Source organism: Lonchura striata, chromosome 4, assembly GCF_046129695.1.
Source record: "Lonchura striata isolate bLonStr1 chromosome 4, bLonStr1.mat, whole genome shotgun sequence".
In the NCBI taxonomy this organism is placed as follows: Eukaryota; Metazoa; Chordata; class Aves; order Passeriformes; family Estrildidae; genus Lonchura; species Lonchura striata.
The window spans coordinates 64,223,038-64,236,153 of NC_134606.1; the positions used below are offsets into that span (position 1 = coordinate 64,223,038).

At 39.6% G+C, this 13,116-nt stretch overlaps 1 protein-coding gene across 9 annotated transcripts in view; it reads right to left on the minus strand.

The window, feature by feature from the left end:
• WDFY3 (WD repeat and FYVE domain containing 3) overlaps positions 1 to 13,116 on the minus strand; it is a 152,163-nt gene that overhangs the window by 52,608 nt on the left and 86,439 nt on the right. For all 9 annotated transcript variants that reach the window (XM_077783021.1, XM_077783020.1, XM_021541464.3 and 6 more), the window contains 6 exons: positions 9,630 to 9,807; positions 6,768 to 6,982; positions 5,504 to 5,616; positions 4,324 to 4,555; positions 2,686 to 2,786; positions 1,698 to 1,916 (listed from right to left, as the gene is read on the minus strand). In XM_077783021.1, coding sequence (XP_077639147.1) covers positions 1,698 to 1,916; positions 2,686 to 2,786; positions 4,324 to 4,555; positions 5,504 to 5,616; positions 6,768 to 6,982; positions 9,630 to 9,807 — 1,058 coding nt within the window. The remainder of the gene's footprint in view (positions 1 to 1,697; positions 1,917 to 2,685; positions 2,787 to 4,323; positions 4,556 to 5,503; positions 5,617 to 6,767; positions 6,983 to 9,629; positions 9,808 to 13,116) is intronic.

Here is a 13,116-nt window from a genome sequence, read left to right on the forward strand (position 1 = left end):
AAAGAAAAAAAGAAAAAAAACCCCAAAACCCAGGGAATGTTTCAACCATGAGCTTTTCATACCTCTCTTCATTCTTTCATACTGAAGGAAAAGAAACCATTAATCCCCTTACTACAACAGCTGGCTGCACAGGGAGAACACTCATTTCTTTAGAAACAGCACAAGGAAAATGTTAAAAGCAGAGTACTTAGAAGTAAGGTTCAGATACAAAAATAATCTCAAGTTATTTTCTTAGCCAAACATCTCTGAGCACAGTTCTTGCTCTCAATATAGGTCCTTAAATCACCCCTTTTATTCTTACATGAGACTGTCAGCACTTCCAATCCCCGTGTTGTGCACAACAATTCCAGTCTCAGTTATCCAGGTCCCTACCTGATCAGCACTCAATTATACACCACCAACTATGATTTAGACACAACAGGGTAGCACTTGAGTGAAGCAAAGTATCCTGGTTGAAGTAAAAAAGTCTTTATAATCAGAAACCTCCAGATCTTCTCTGAGAAAGTGTTTTCAAATCCAATCTCTTTCAGGGAGTTTGATTATAGATGCTCACTAAACTAAAAACATATGCACAATAGCTTCAGTGCAGGCTAAAGCAATTAGTGTGAAGATAAACTTGCTTCATTCCATAAGATTTTGGTCCTCTGAAAAAGAAAGCACTATCAGTATCTTTGTAATTTAGGGAGCTTAATTCCTACTTTACACTATGTGTTTTCAGCTCTCAACTTTCAGGTTTTGAACCTGACTTCTAGTAAGAACCACTGCTGCAGTTAATGTCTGCTTACAGATTATTCCTTATTTTCATGCTAACAGTCCACTTAGTTGTTTGTGGGAGGCCTTTGTAATAACAGCAGTTGTGTAAATTCTTTATTAGTCCTGCCTACACAAAAGTAAAGAACAGAAGCAAGAATAGGTTTTTGACAACTATTTGGGCAGGTCTAGTGAAGAGCTAAGCCTGAAGCACACACAGAAGGCTGCCCTGCTCCTCTCAGCTCCTCCACAGACTCATCCTGTCAAAACCAACCATTTTTGGAGGCTGGAGACAGGAGACAGCTCATCCTCAAGTCCCTGAGTGCACTGATAGCCCTCTCTAGCAAATTTATTGGTATCACCAGCTTCACTTAGATCTTCACTACACCTCCTGTAACTCCTCCTTTAGTTACAGATACTGAATGGAGATACAAACTGTTTCTGAAAGCTGACTACAGCATTAAAACATGAAGTGAATTACTGCTTGCCTTCAAAAAACCCTCCAGTAATGGGACTACCCTGACTGAAAAAGCCTTCAACCTATTAGTTTACTATTTATTTCCAAACTTCTTCAAGCAAAGACAGTTAAAATTTGCACCTCAAGATTTCAAGAGATGATGTCTAAAATCAATGACACAATATACATCAAAGGCAAAACCTTTCAAAATCAGTGATGTAATCCTTCCACTGAATACATATTACCTGGGGTTTTGGCAAAAATTTTTCTTTTATATAGAGACATCAAATCTTCTTTGGAAATTTTAAAAGCTCCATAAATTAATGTTTACATTTTGCATTTTTCCATTGTCAAAAAATCAGGAACTGGTGAAACAGCAATGAAAGTTCCCGCACACACAATTCTTCTGGATAGTGAGTTTAAAATAAACTTCCCATTGCATCCCTATAAATACTGTCAGCATTAGCTGATGACATGGCACAACTCTTACCATAATTCTGAAGCAATTCTTCTTTAGTTGAAACAATCAATGAGCGGTCTTTTGCTGAGAGGACAATGGCAAGGCAGACGTAATGCTGCTCCGAGGAGTTCGCACGCCGCACTACAGTGAGGAGTCTCACAGGATGGTTATTGGGAGGTGTACTAAAATGTTCAATGCAAAACCAAGTTGAGTAGCTTAAACCAGATGGTGGTGGGAAAAACCTTTCACCTAAAGATAAAAAGAAAACCCATTACATAGCTGCAGTTAGGATACCTACTTGATCCTGTTCCTTTCTTCATATCAGCTCAGCTAATACTAGCTGCGTTTTCTCAGATGCTGAAGAAGCCTCTGTTAAGGGAATATCTCTCCATCACATACATCTGACTCCACTTAATATCCCAGGATGCTCCCACTAATTCTATCTTACTGCAGTAAGCCTTCACCTTAGTTTTTAGATGTAACAACTTGTTTAACTAAGTGACCGTGTTCAATTAATCCCACAGATTTAATTAAGCATTCCAGGTTCCTGTAGGGTGAATAATCCACAACAACATGTAAAAGTGATGGCAAACAATTTAAATGGGGCTTTTGTGATGGTGTGTGCAACTACACCTGTAATAAATGCAGTCAAGGATTTAGCAGAACAAAGTCACAAGTATAGCATTACATTTCATTCCATGTTTCCTATGCTCTACACACTACGACCTCAACTTTTTCTTAATGCATCTGCATTATTACTCATACTCCTTGGTTGATTACAATTTAGCCTTCTACTTTAAGCTTTGCATTTTAAAGCAATCACACATTTATATTTTATATTGCTTTTCATTGTCTTGGGGGCAACAGAAACACACAGAAAAAAGACACAAGAAGTTCTTGATTATGGGTGCACAGCATCCAACACCATACTATCAGTTCATGGCTAACCAGGAAGTCTAAGAGAACTAAACATCAGATACAAAACATTGTTTGTTACCAGTCATACTGGTGTACTCACCAGTTCCAATTCCGCTCACAACGGCACCATCAACGAGTCCTGTAGTAACAGCATTATTTGTAGGTGCATTGTGGGGAGCCAGACTTGGCAAGAACAGGCAGCTGTTAAACACAAGACCAGTAACACACTGGAGTTTATAGAAGTCAGTGTAAGTAGAGTTCAATAACAAACAAAACATGGCTTAGGAAAATATACCATAAGCACACATGCTTTGTGACTTAATGTAGTAATGAAAAATAGGAATTAATTCTCAAGATTGCTCATTGTGAGTCTAAATTATCTCTAGCACTAAGAACTTTGGCAGTGTATGCCTTTGGTGTGAAGGTACAGAGTCATGCCCATGTGGCTCCATGGCCTAAGATTCTCCGTGTGGGCACCTGCACCTTGCAGCAACCTTTGATTTGTTCTGAACCTTGTAAAGAGACTGGATCAGCTAAATAGTCAAAGGATCTGGCAACTGCAGACAACAATGTTCTTATCTTAAGAAAGTATGCTCTCACACTAATATCATATTCATACCAGCTTAATTATGTTTGGTCCTTACAAGAGCCACTGATGCTGTGGACACAATGGAAAGCAATACAAGGAGAAAAGTTCTTAATTTTTTTTTTTTTTTAATTTATTATAGAAGCCTTCTTAGTTGACTTGCTGAAATTCTAAGAAGTCACAGCTGCATTATGTGAGTTACTTCTGGACATGTTACCAGCACCCACAAATCTCCAGAAGCAAATACAATGAAAATTCATTCTGCCATGCTATTTCAAGTTCTTAGGTCCAGACAATTTTCTTTTCTTCTCTCTTACAAAAGATGTAGCTTAGAGTAACATTTGTTTACTAAAGCAATAAGTCTCTTCCTGATTGTATTGGATGGAAAGGCTAGATGGAAAATGGGAGCTGCATCCTGTTTTGCAGAGCTGAAAAGAGAATGTAGACAGCAGCAGAGCTCCCAAGTATTCAAGTTTTTCTATTCCATTTTTATAACCAAAAGACCAAAAAATTTCCTTAAACAGATGTTGAGAATGGAGCCATGCTTTCATCTTCTGAATAGTTAAATCATATTACATGATTCTCAAAAAGTGCAGCACTCAGCAGGTGTTTAATTAGAGAGAGAAAAACAAGTGGTGCTAAAAGAAAAAAATGAGCTAAGCATGATATCCAGGCTATGTCTCCAGTTAGTAATACTAGGCTTCTTTTAGTTCTTTGAACTCATCATAGCTGCCTTGTCTGCTTCGTTTGTATTTCTGATACACTCTCACATTTTCATGCTTTCCAGCAATTTTAAGTGGGTCTCAGAATAACTGTACCATCCAAATGTCAAACATAAATCTCAGCAACCCTTCAAGGGTATGTTGGCATTCCTTTGCTTTAAAAGGGATGTGAAACCCAGAATTGAGAGGGTCCCATCAATGATATATACTTCCTTTTTTCACTTTCACACATGGCAAGCAAGCATTTTTAATTAAGGTATTAGTGAATGAGAAAGAAAGAAAGTGGAAATTTATGTGACTCAAAGCATTCCTTTCTCCTCTTTAAAGAGTTCATCTGCTCCTTACTTGCAAATAGTCTATTAACATTTACAAGTATTCCTTTGGGAAAAAAGGAAGTAAGCAAACACTCAAGAGCATGGCAGGACCTTACCCAAACCCTTCCAGAGATGTGTCAAACTCGATGAACGCTGGCGTAACCGATGATCCGTGAAGCCTGATATCATGTGGGGTTGTCATGGAGACCAAACACTTGACTCTGGTCAGGGGCACTGTGCTCCCTTCTGCTGGCTTGAGCAGGCTCTTGCTTATGCGATAGTGGCTGTCCTCATGCACACTGAAGACGCTGTCAGGACCCAGACCTTCCATGGAGGTGACCATGCTATCTATATGAGAAAACAAGAAGCAGCACAGCATTGCAATACAGCGTTGCAAAGGGAGGCATTTTTAGGCTGTTTATTTGGACCTTTCAAGTCTGGTGGAATAGCTGAATTGTCACACATCTTCAGCCAGTTCAGCCTCTCATAAGATAAGGAGCTGGGCAGCTCATTATTAATTGCTTTGATAATAAAAATGCTCAACCAAGGCAGAAAGATGAGCATCTTGCACAACATGCCAAGGAAAGTTTGTGGTAAAGCCAAGAGGCCCTCCCATTACCTCATGTCAGCACGGTATCCTTTTTGCAGAGGATCCTCTTTACGTGCATTTCTGCTACCTGACTTAGTAGGTAGGGAAAATCCTACTTTGTGCTTTTCAAATGCAGTCTCAGAGCTCTTAGTGAATAGAAAGTAAACTTAGTTTAGGCAATTTAATATAACCTGTGGTATTCAGAAGGTAGCTTTGCATTCTCTTTCCTAGGCTAAAAACTTTCTAGTCTCACATTTTCACTGTTTATTTTTCCCAGTGATAATGCAAATATATATATATATATATATATATATATACACACACACACATAAAAATAAATAGAGCAGTGGCCAAGAGAAATTGAAGGGAGATACTACACAGATATAATGATTTGTTGTGTGCACATGAAAATAGCTGAGAAAAAATAATATTGAATAGCTATAAATGCAGGACCTACTCAAGACTTAAAAAACAAACTACTACCGTATTTAACAGTTACTGTTCCTAAAATAAAAACCTGCGATAATTCTTGCTAGATATATATATTCAATATAAATACTACATTCCCTTTGATACTCCACATTCATACAAAGCTGGGGTAAAGTTGGATTTTTATGAATGCTTATCTGAAAATTTTAAATAGGTATGCAACTGGGGGACATGAGTGAAACATTATTTACACACATTTTTAGCACTTCAGCACCTACTTCTCATTTCTGGTTCAAAACTCAGTGAGCTGGGTTTGTGCACTCGGTACTGTTTCAACAACTTTTTGTCCCAGGCTCCGCAATTCAAAGGATTTCCCAAGCGTAAAAATTCCCTAAGAAAGAATAAAAAAATTTGGAAGTCATTTTCTCTATGTATTTGCCTATAGTGGCACCAAATCTAATAGCACTTAAAAAAAACCCCAGTAAATGCTTGCAATAAGCATAACTTATAACTAAGAAAATAATCCAATGCATAATTATGATGTATATTTGATCCATTCAAAACAATTTAATTTTGGAACACATGCTCTCAAAAGTTGACACTATGTTAAGTAATCAAGCAATGTTGATAAAGTAATTTATCATAAAATAAAGCAATTTTGATAATTCCCTTCTCTTCGTTATAAAACTTGGCAGGAGGCTGCTGCATTCTGCAGGAGAACATCAGGACATTTGATAATACAAGCTGAACTCTTCTGGAGAGGCAGATCATAGGCTGAAGTAAGCGACCTCAGCTTTGTTTTACCAGTGTGTCCTATTTGTCTGGGGGAATCATTTCACAGCTATCAACACCTGTATCTCTAGGTAACTATAGTATCTCACTATAGAGCTACCCAGGCTATCAGTGTCTATGGTTAGGGAAGCTTAAGTCCCTGTAATGTGACTATGAGCTAGAGGGCTCCTTCTGACACAGCTACATGTCACTGAAGGGAACTGAGCAGCTGTCCTGGCTACAGGTCAGCCAGCCAGTGATCCATAGGAGATAATACAATTAAATTCCCTCTTACAGCTGAGATCACAGAACCCCAGGACAGTCTGGGCTGGAAGGGACCTTTCAAGGTCATTTGGTCTAATGACCCTTCTGCTGTGGGCTGGTACAGCTTTCACTTACACTAGGTTGTTCAAAGCCCTGTCTAACCTGACCTTGAACAACACCAGTGACAGAGCATCCACAACTTCTCTGGACAACCTCTTCCAGTGTCTCACCTCCTTCACTATAAAAAATGTCTTCCTCATGTCTAATTTAAATCCAGCATCTTGTACTTTAAAACCTGTAGCACTGGTACTGTCACTACAGGCCCTGGTAAAAAGTCTGTCTCTGTCAAGAGACAACCTACTTGATGAGAAACAGAAGGGGATATTGTGCTATCTCTACCACATCAGGTTACTAAGGCTCTCTACCACTGCCAGCCATTTACAGCGAGCCAGGACAGTGCAGGCTGCAGGCTTCAGTCCAACTGAACTTCAGGGCTATCCTTCTGACCTCAACACCATTGGCTGCAGAGCCTGGGAGGCCAGCCTTTCAAACATCCTTTGGAGTGGTGGATGCAAGGAGTGGTCCTCATCTGCCAGAGCAGCGCTGCATCTTTGCAGAAGTCGTGCGTGGAGCCCAGCTTCACACATCACTTGCTGGTTTCTCTCTGTATGCACCAGAGATTGCAGGATGTTGGCCACTGCCAGCTGGAGATCCAGTGCATGCTGAAAAAGAGAACAGCACAAGGCTTGAGAAAGTGCAAACTCAGGAGGAAAACAGAAGAAAGGCTTTATACATAATAACAGAAAAAAAACTACCATTAGCAATAAATACAGAAAATTAATTATACTTAAATATATGTGCATGCACTTGTGTATTTTTGGGGTGTGTGTGTGCATGTCTGTATGAAGAAAAACTCTCCACAAAAAAAGGGTAATTATACAAAGGATTACCAGAACTATGGTCAAGAAAAATAATTCAGGTAAGAATGGTTAACTAACCTCTACTTTTCACCAGCAAAGAGAGCCAGCTTAGAGAGAACTAGAAACTTTTATTTTTGTGACTATTAAGCTACTCTTAGTAACTTAACATAAAAATATAATCATTTAGGTTGGAAAAGACCTTTAAGATCACTGAGTTGAACTCTTAACCCAGCATGGCCTAGCCCACCATTAAACCATGTCTCCAAGTGTCACATCTACATGTCTTTTAAAGACTTCCATGCCTGGTGATTCAAACAGTGCCCTAGACAGCCCATTCAAATGCTTAACAACCCTTTTGGTGAAGAAGTTTTTCCTAATATCCAACCTAAACTTCCCCTGGCACAACTTTATGTCATTTTCTCTCAGTCTATCACTTGTTTGATTTGTTGAGACTGCCCTTCCCCTTGCTAGAACCTCATTTGAAGTAGTTTTAGAGAGGGGTAAGGAACTGCCTTGAGCTTCCTTTTCTCCAGGCTAAAACACTCCCAGCTCCCTCAGTTACTCCTCACAGGACTTGTGCTCCAGACCTTCCTTAGCTCCTCTGCCTTTCTCTGGGTTCACTCCAGCACCTCAATGTCCTTCTTGTAGTGAGGGATCCAGAACTGAGCACAGGATTTGGGGTGCAAGCTCAGCAGTGCTGAGTACAGCGGGATGATCACTGCCCTGGTCCTTCTGGCCACACTTGCTGATTCAGGCCAGGATGCCATTGGCCTTCTTGGCCACCTGGGCACAGCTGGCTCATACTTAGACCAGCATCCCCAGGTCTTTTCCAGCCACTCTTTCCCCAGCCTGTAGCACTGCCTGGGGATGTTGTGACCCAAGAGCAGGGTTCAGCACTTGGCAACCTCACACAGCTGCCCTCAGCCCATCAATCCAGCCTGTCCAGATTCCTCTGCAGAGCTTTCCTACCCTCCAGCAGATCAACACTCTGGCTGAACTTGATACCATCCACAAATTGACTGAGAGTGTACATGATTCCCTCATCCAGATCAAAACAGATACTAAGCAGAACTGACCCAGTTCTGACCTCTGGGGAACGCCATTGGTGACCATCTGCCAGATGGGTGTAACTCCATTCACCACCACTCTGGGCCTGGCCACCCAGCCAGTTTTTAACCTAGGAAAGAGTCCACCCACTCAAGCCATGAGCAGCCAGTTTCTGCAGGAGAATACACTAGAAAACAGTGTCAGAAGCTTTACTAATGTCCAGGTAAATGACATCCACAGCCTTCCCCTCATCAACCAATAGGGTCACCTTGTCACAGAAGACCAGGTTAGTTAAGCAGGACCTACAGTACATAAAGCCATGCTGGCTGGGCCTGATTTCACAACTGTTCTGTATGTGCTGCAGCATGGGATGCGTAATGATCTGCTCCACAGCCTTCCCCAGCACCGGGGTCAGATTGACGGGCCTGTGGCTCCCCTGATCTTCCTAGCCAGTCTTGTAGATGGGCATCACATTGACTAATCTCCAGCCAACTGTAATTTTCCTGATTAGGCAGGACTGCTGCTAAATGATGGAAAGTGGCTCAGTGAGCATTTCCACCAGGTTCCTCTCCACCCTTGGGCAGATCCCATCAGCCCCACAGATTTGTGAGTGTTTTAAGTTGTGTATCAGGTTGCTAACTACTTCCCCTTGGATTATACGGGCTTCATTTCTGCTCACCACCACCACCACAACCTCTACAAAACTAAAGACATATGCAATATAATTGTCAAATGTATGCCGTGAAGGTAGAGAGTTACTACACTCACGACCAGTAGAGACCAAGAAAGAGGAATCTGGTAATTCTTTCAAGTTTTTGGAACCCCCCCTTTTTTTTTTTAAACAAAAAGTATTCTTCAGGGAAGACATCTCAAATAAAAAATACATGAGCAACTTCCAAAAACATCCAGCAAATCCTTCATACACAAAGAACCAGAAGACATTTTGTGTTGGGAATTGTACAAAGCAGTCATTACAACTTTAGAACTAGAACATATTTGGAACTTTTAACTTTAGCTAGAACAACTAGAACAACTTTAGAACTAGAACATATTTCAGCTACTTCAAACGGTGTGCATAGCCCAAGATATGATGTTCAGTTCTATGTCCTCACAGTATGCATTAATACCTGATACATCAGGGAAAACATTAATTAATCATAGTGCTTGGAAACTTATCTGATGGCCACTTCATATCTTTCTTTAAACTTACATTACTAACAAGAGTTTGAAAGAGATAAATAAAAGAAAGCCTATGACACAAAGCAATTCCTCCTAGCCACCAGTTATACAACTCAGGCTGGGAAATATATTAGTTTTTCAGCACAAAATGAGAGAACATCACCAGCTTTCCTATTTCCCCAGCACCTCCCAAAGCTTCAGACCACACATTTTTTTCCCTTACCTCTGGGTGTGTAGCTGATCCAACAGAGGCCAGAAGATCCAGCATTGCAAGCATAGCACCAGGGTGAATGATGACTGCATCAGAGCTTTGTATGGACGTGGATCCTGTTTGGAGTTTCACATCAGCTATGTTTTTCTGAGGGCAAACAGGGGGTGTTGAAACAGAATGATATGCATGCCTGCAGGACAGAAAACATCCCATGGTTACAACACCCAGCTATTACGAGCTCTGCATTTTTTAAACAGCTGTAAAACTGTACTGGCCAATAGATGTTACTCCCTTTTCCTTTCTCTTCCCTCAGTTAGACAGAACAAGTGTTCCTCTTCCAAACCTTTTGGGCATGTTTCCCTAAAGACAGCCTGGAGAGGTTTCAGTTTCTCAACTATTCTTGTATTTGGAAATGTCTTCCCCAGGCGCTTCAAGACTGTTTCAAGAACTTAAGAGATTGTTTTTATTGCCTCCTTTTTATTCTAGTTGCAGTGGCAGCACAAAACAATTGCAGTGAGCAACCTACCAATGCTCCTGTTCTCTGGATGTGTGTCTCCCCATTTGCTTTTCATTAACAACTGATCATGAAATGTACTATCACAAAACTCTCAGCAATCTCTAATCAGCCTAAGGGAATAGAAGGGTGGTCTCTGTGTTTACTCATGACAGCAATCTGTATGTTCTTAGTCCTTCTGTGACCGCTACAGCCATTTGGTTTTACATGAAGATACTTTAGTCTGATCCAGGGAAAAGGATTTGACACACTGACTTAGAAGCAACCACTGGTCCTGAAAAATGCAGACATGTCCTTCATTGAAACTCTTGACAGAATCAGCTTGATGCAACTCTTCTTTCAGCAAGGGTTTCAACACACAAACAGCATGAGCAGCTTACTAAACATATGCTTTCAAGATGGTGCTTTAGAAGCAAAAGCAAGATCCAAAGACTCATGCTCACCACAAAAAAAGAAAACCAAAACACACAAGAAACCCCTGCAAGAAAAAAACCCACAAACCCAGAAAAAACCCAACCCAAATCACCCAAAGTATTTATCATACAGTTATTTTTAAGAAGAAATAGAACAAATTATGTGTAGGAATTTTTTTATGATCACAATGTCCTTCGTTTTACAACTGAATATAGCAAAACAAGAAGGTTTTCTTGTTATCAAAGCAGCTGAAAGAAGTATTTCCTCTCTTCTGTTCTCAGTGACAGAAATTTACTCAAACACTGACCCTAACACAAGTTAAGACTTTGAGACTGGATGTTCCTCACTCTTTAGACACTTCCAACAAGACAATCTCTTTCTCCTGGGAAAAACAGGATATAGATGGGAGATGAGGAAGGCTGCAAACACAATTCTGCCCTAAACACAGCCACCAAGCCCAATCCCCCAGCAAGAAACACATCTATGGGGGAAGGCTGAGACGTCAGATTATTCAGCCTAAAAAAGGACAACAGGAAGCACAGTACAATCTTTTTGTGCTGGCTGGAAAACTGTTTCAATAAATAATGTTCCAATAAAAAGGTTCCTACTGAAAAGCTTTATGGCAGATCAGCAAAAACTTGGCACCTGAACAACCCAAGAGTACTGTTCAAAAGAGAGTTTTAAATAAAAATTAGATTATCGATGCTTTACTCATTTAGATAATGCTTACAGGAAACAGAAAATAAGAAGGCAATTCTACTGAAACCAACTGCTAAGAAAAAGATCTCCCTAAATGAATTTTTCTAGTGTTTCTTACAAACCCATAAGCCATTAATTTTCTAAACTTCTCTTGTCAGCCCCACTACTTATGGAAACATCTAGCAGGTAAGAAAGGCTTCACTGGGTTTTTTTTTAAAGAAATGGAATTAGGAACAGTGTAACAAATGGTAATACTACACAAAGATGTGATCTCAAGCCTCTGCCCTGACTTACTGCAGAAATTGGAACACAGGCAATTGTTTCTCAAGCATCCTAAAAGCACTGCTCTTCATCTGAAGGAGAAAACTGCAGCCTCTTTCCAATGTCACCTTGAGCATCTCAATGCAAGTTTTACAGAATGCAGCAAAAAAAAACAAATATCCATTTATATTTAAGATTTTTCTTAAGTCTAGTGAAATTCCCTTCCTTAAGACATTCTGTCCACTTCTAAGTACAAATTTTACCTTTAAGCACACTGATCTGCACTATCACATTCACCTTGTTAGGTAAATCATGAGGTTAAAACATGGTAGTACACAGAGAGCATAACAAAAACATTGCTCACAGGAAGTCACAAACACAAATATAATCCTGGTCTCAAACTACCTGGACTGCAACATTCCACACAACTGAAAAAGCAATACAGTCCAGACTAGGCTTCCTGTTAGCAGTCTAAGGAAAAATTCTATTTTTAAAGCATCTATTATTGAAGACTTTTCAGGTAATTTTAAAATATCTTATATTTTTAGTTTTCTTCATGTAAGGAGAACTTGTAACACTTCAACAGGGAAAAAAAAGTTTGTAAAGATTTCTCTACGCGGAAAAAAGAAAATAGATCTCACAAAATCCTTCCAAAATATTAAATGTTATAGTTCTATGAGTCAGGGTAGAACTTGCAATAAATTAATTTAGCCATACTTCCACATTCTTATATGTCTCCTTTAAGGAAGAAGAAAGAAGAAGAAGCAGATAATGGAAAAAGGCAGTGTACCCAAAATAACATGCATCTGTATATCTAATCTGTTTAATTTACTAAAGTATTATTCAAAAATAATTAATATAACTTCAGTTATATAATTAGCTATCATTATTGATGAAAATTACAACAGCGTTTTAATCTGGAAAGAAATAAGTTAGATTTACTGTAGATAAACCTTCTGCATATCGTTCCCTAAGAGTGATCACTACACAAACTTTTTAAAAATAATGGCTAAAAAACTCAAAGCTACATTCTATTCTCTACTTTACCCTATCAAGACCAAAATATCCTAAAAAAAAAAAAAAAAGGCGCATATTTCTGATAAAATTTACAACAATCACAGAATTGAAAAAGCTGTAGTTCCTGATTCAAATTACACAGGTGTGGAAGAAGAATGCATTCCAGGTAATAGGGAGGACAGCCATGTACTGCCATCCCAACACGTGCTGCAGAAGTCCCACCTACTCTGCTTCCATAAGCAGAGCACTCCACAGGGAAACACAACTTTGAGACATGTCTGAGAGAGAATATTAGCATATCAGTGCATCCAAAACTATTCTAGACTGTGTGAGAAACCAGAATTGTGCTATTTTTGTTTATATGAATTATTTGTGTGCACAGTGTCTGCTTGCTTTTTTAGGCAAACAACAGAGGGCACTCCCTCAGGCATCTGTCTTACAAGTCAAAAGGCAGAAAACCAGACCACAACAACAAGGGAGATCCCAGGCATGCAAAGCAAAGGAGACAGAAAACAATAAGAGAAGAGCAAACACTTCTCTGGGAAGAGTAAACTTCGACAAAATCTGACTGTATCTGACATTTAGGAGGAGAAA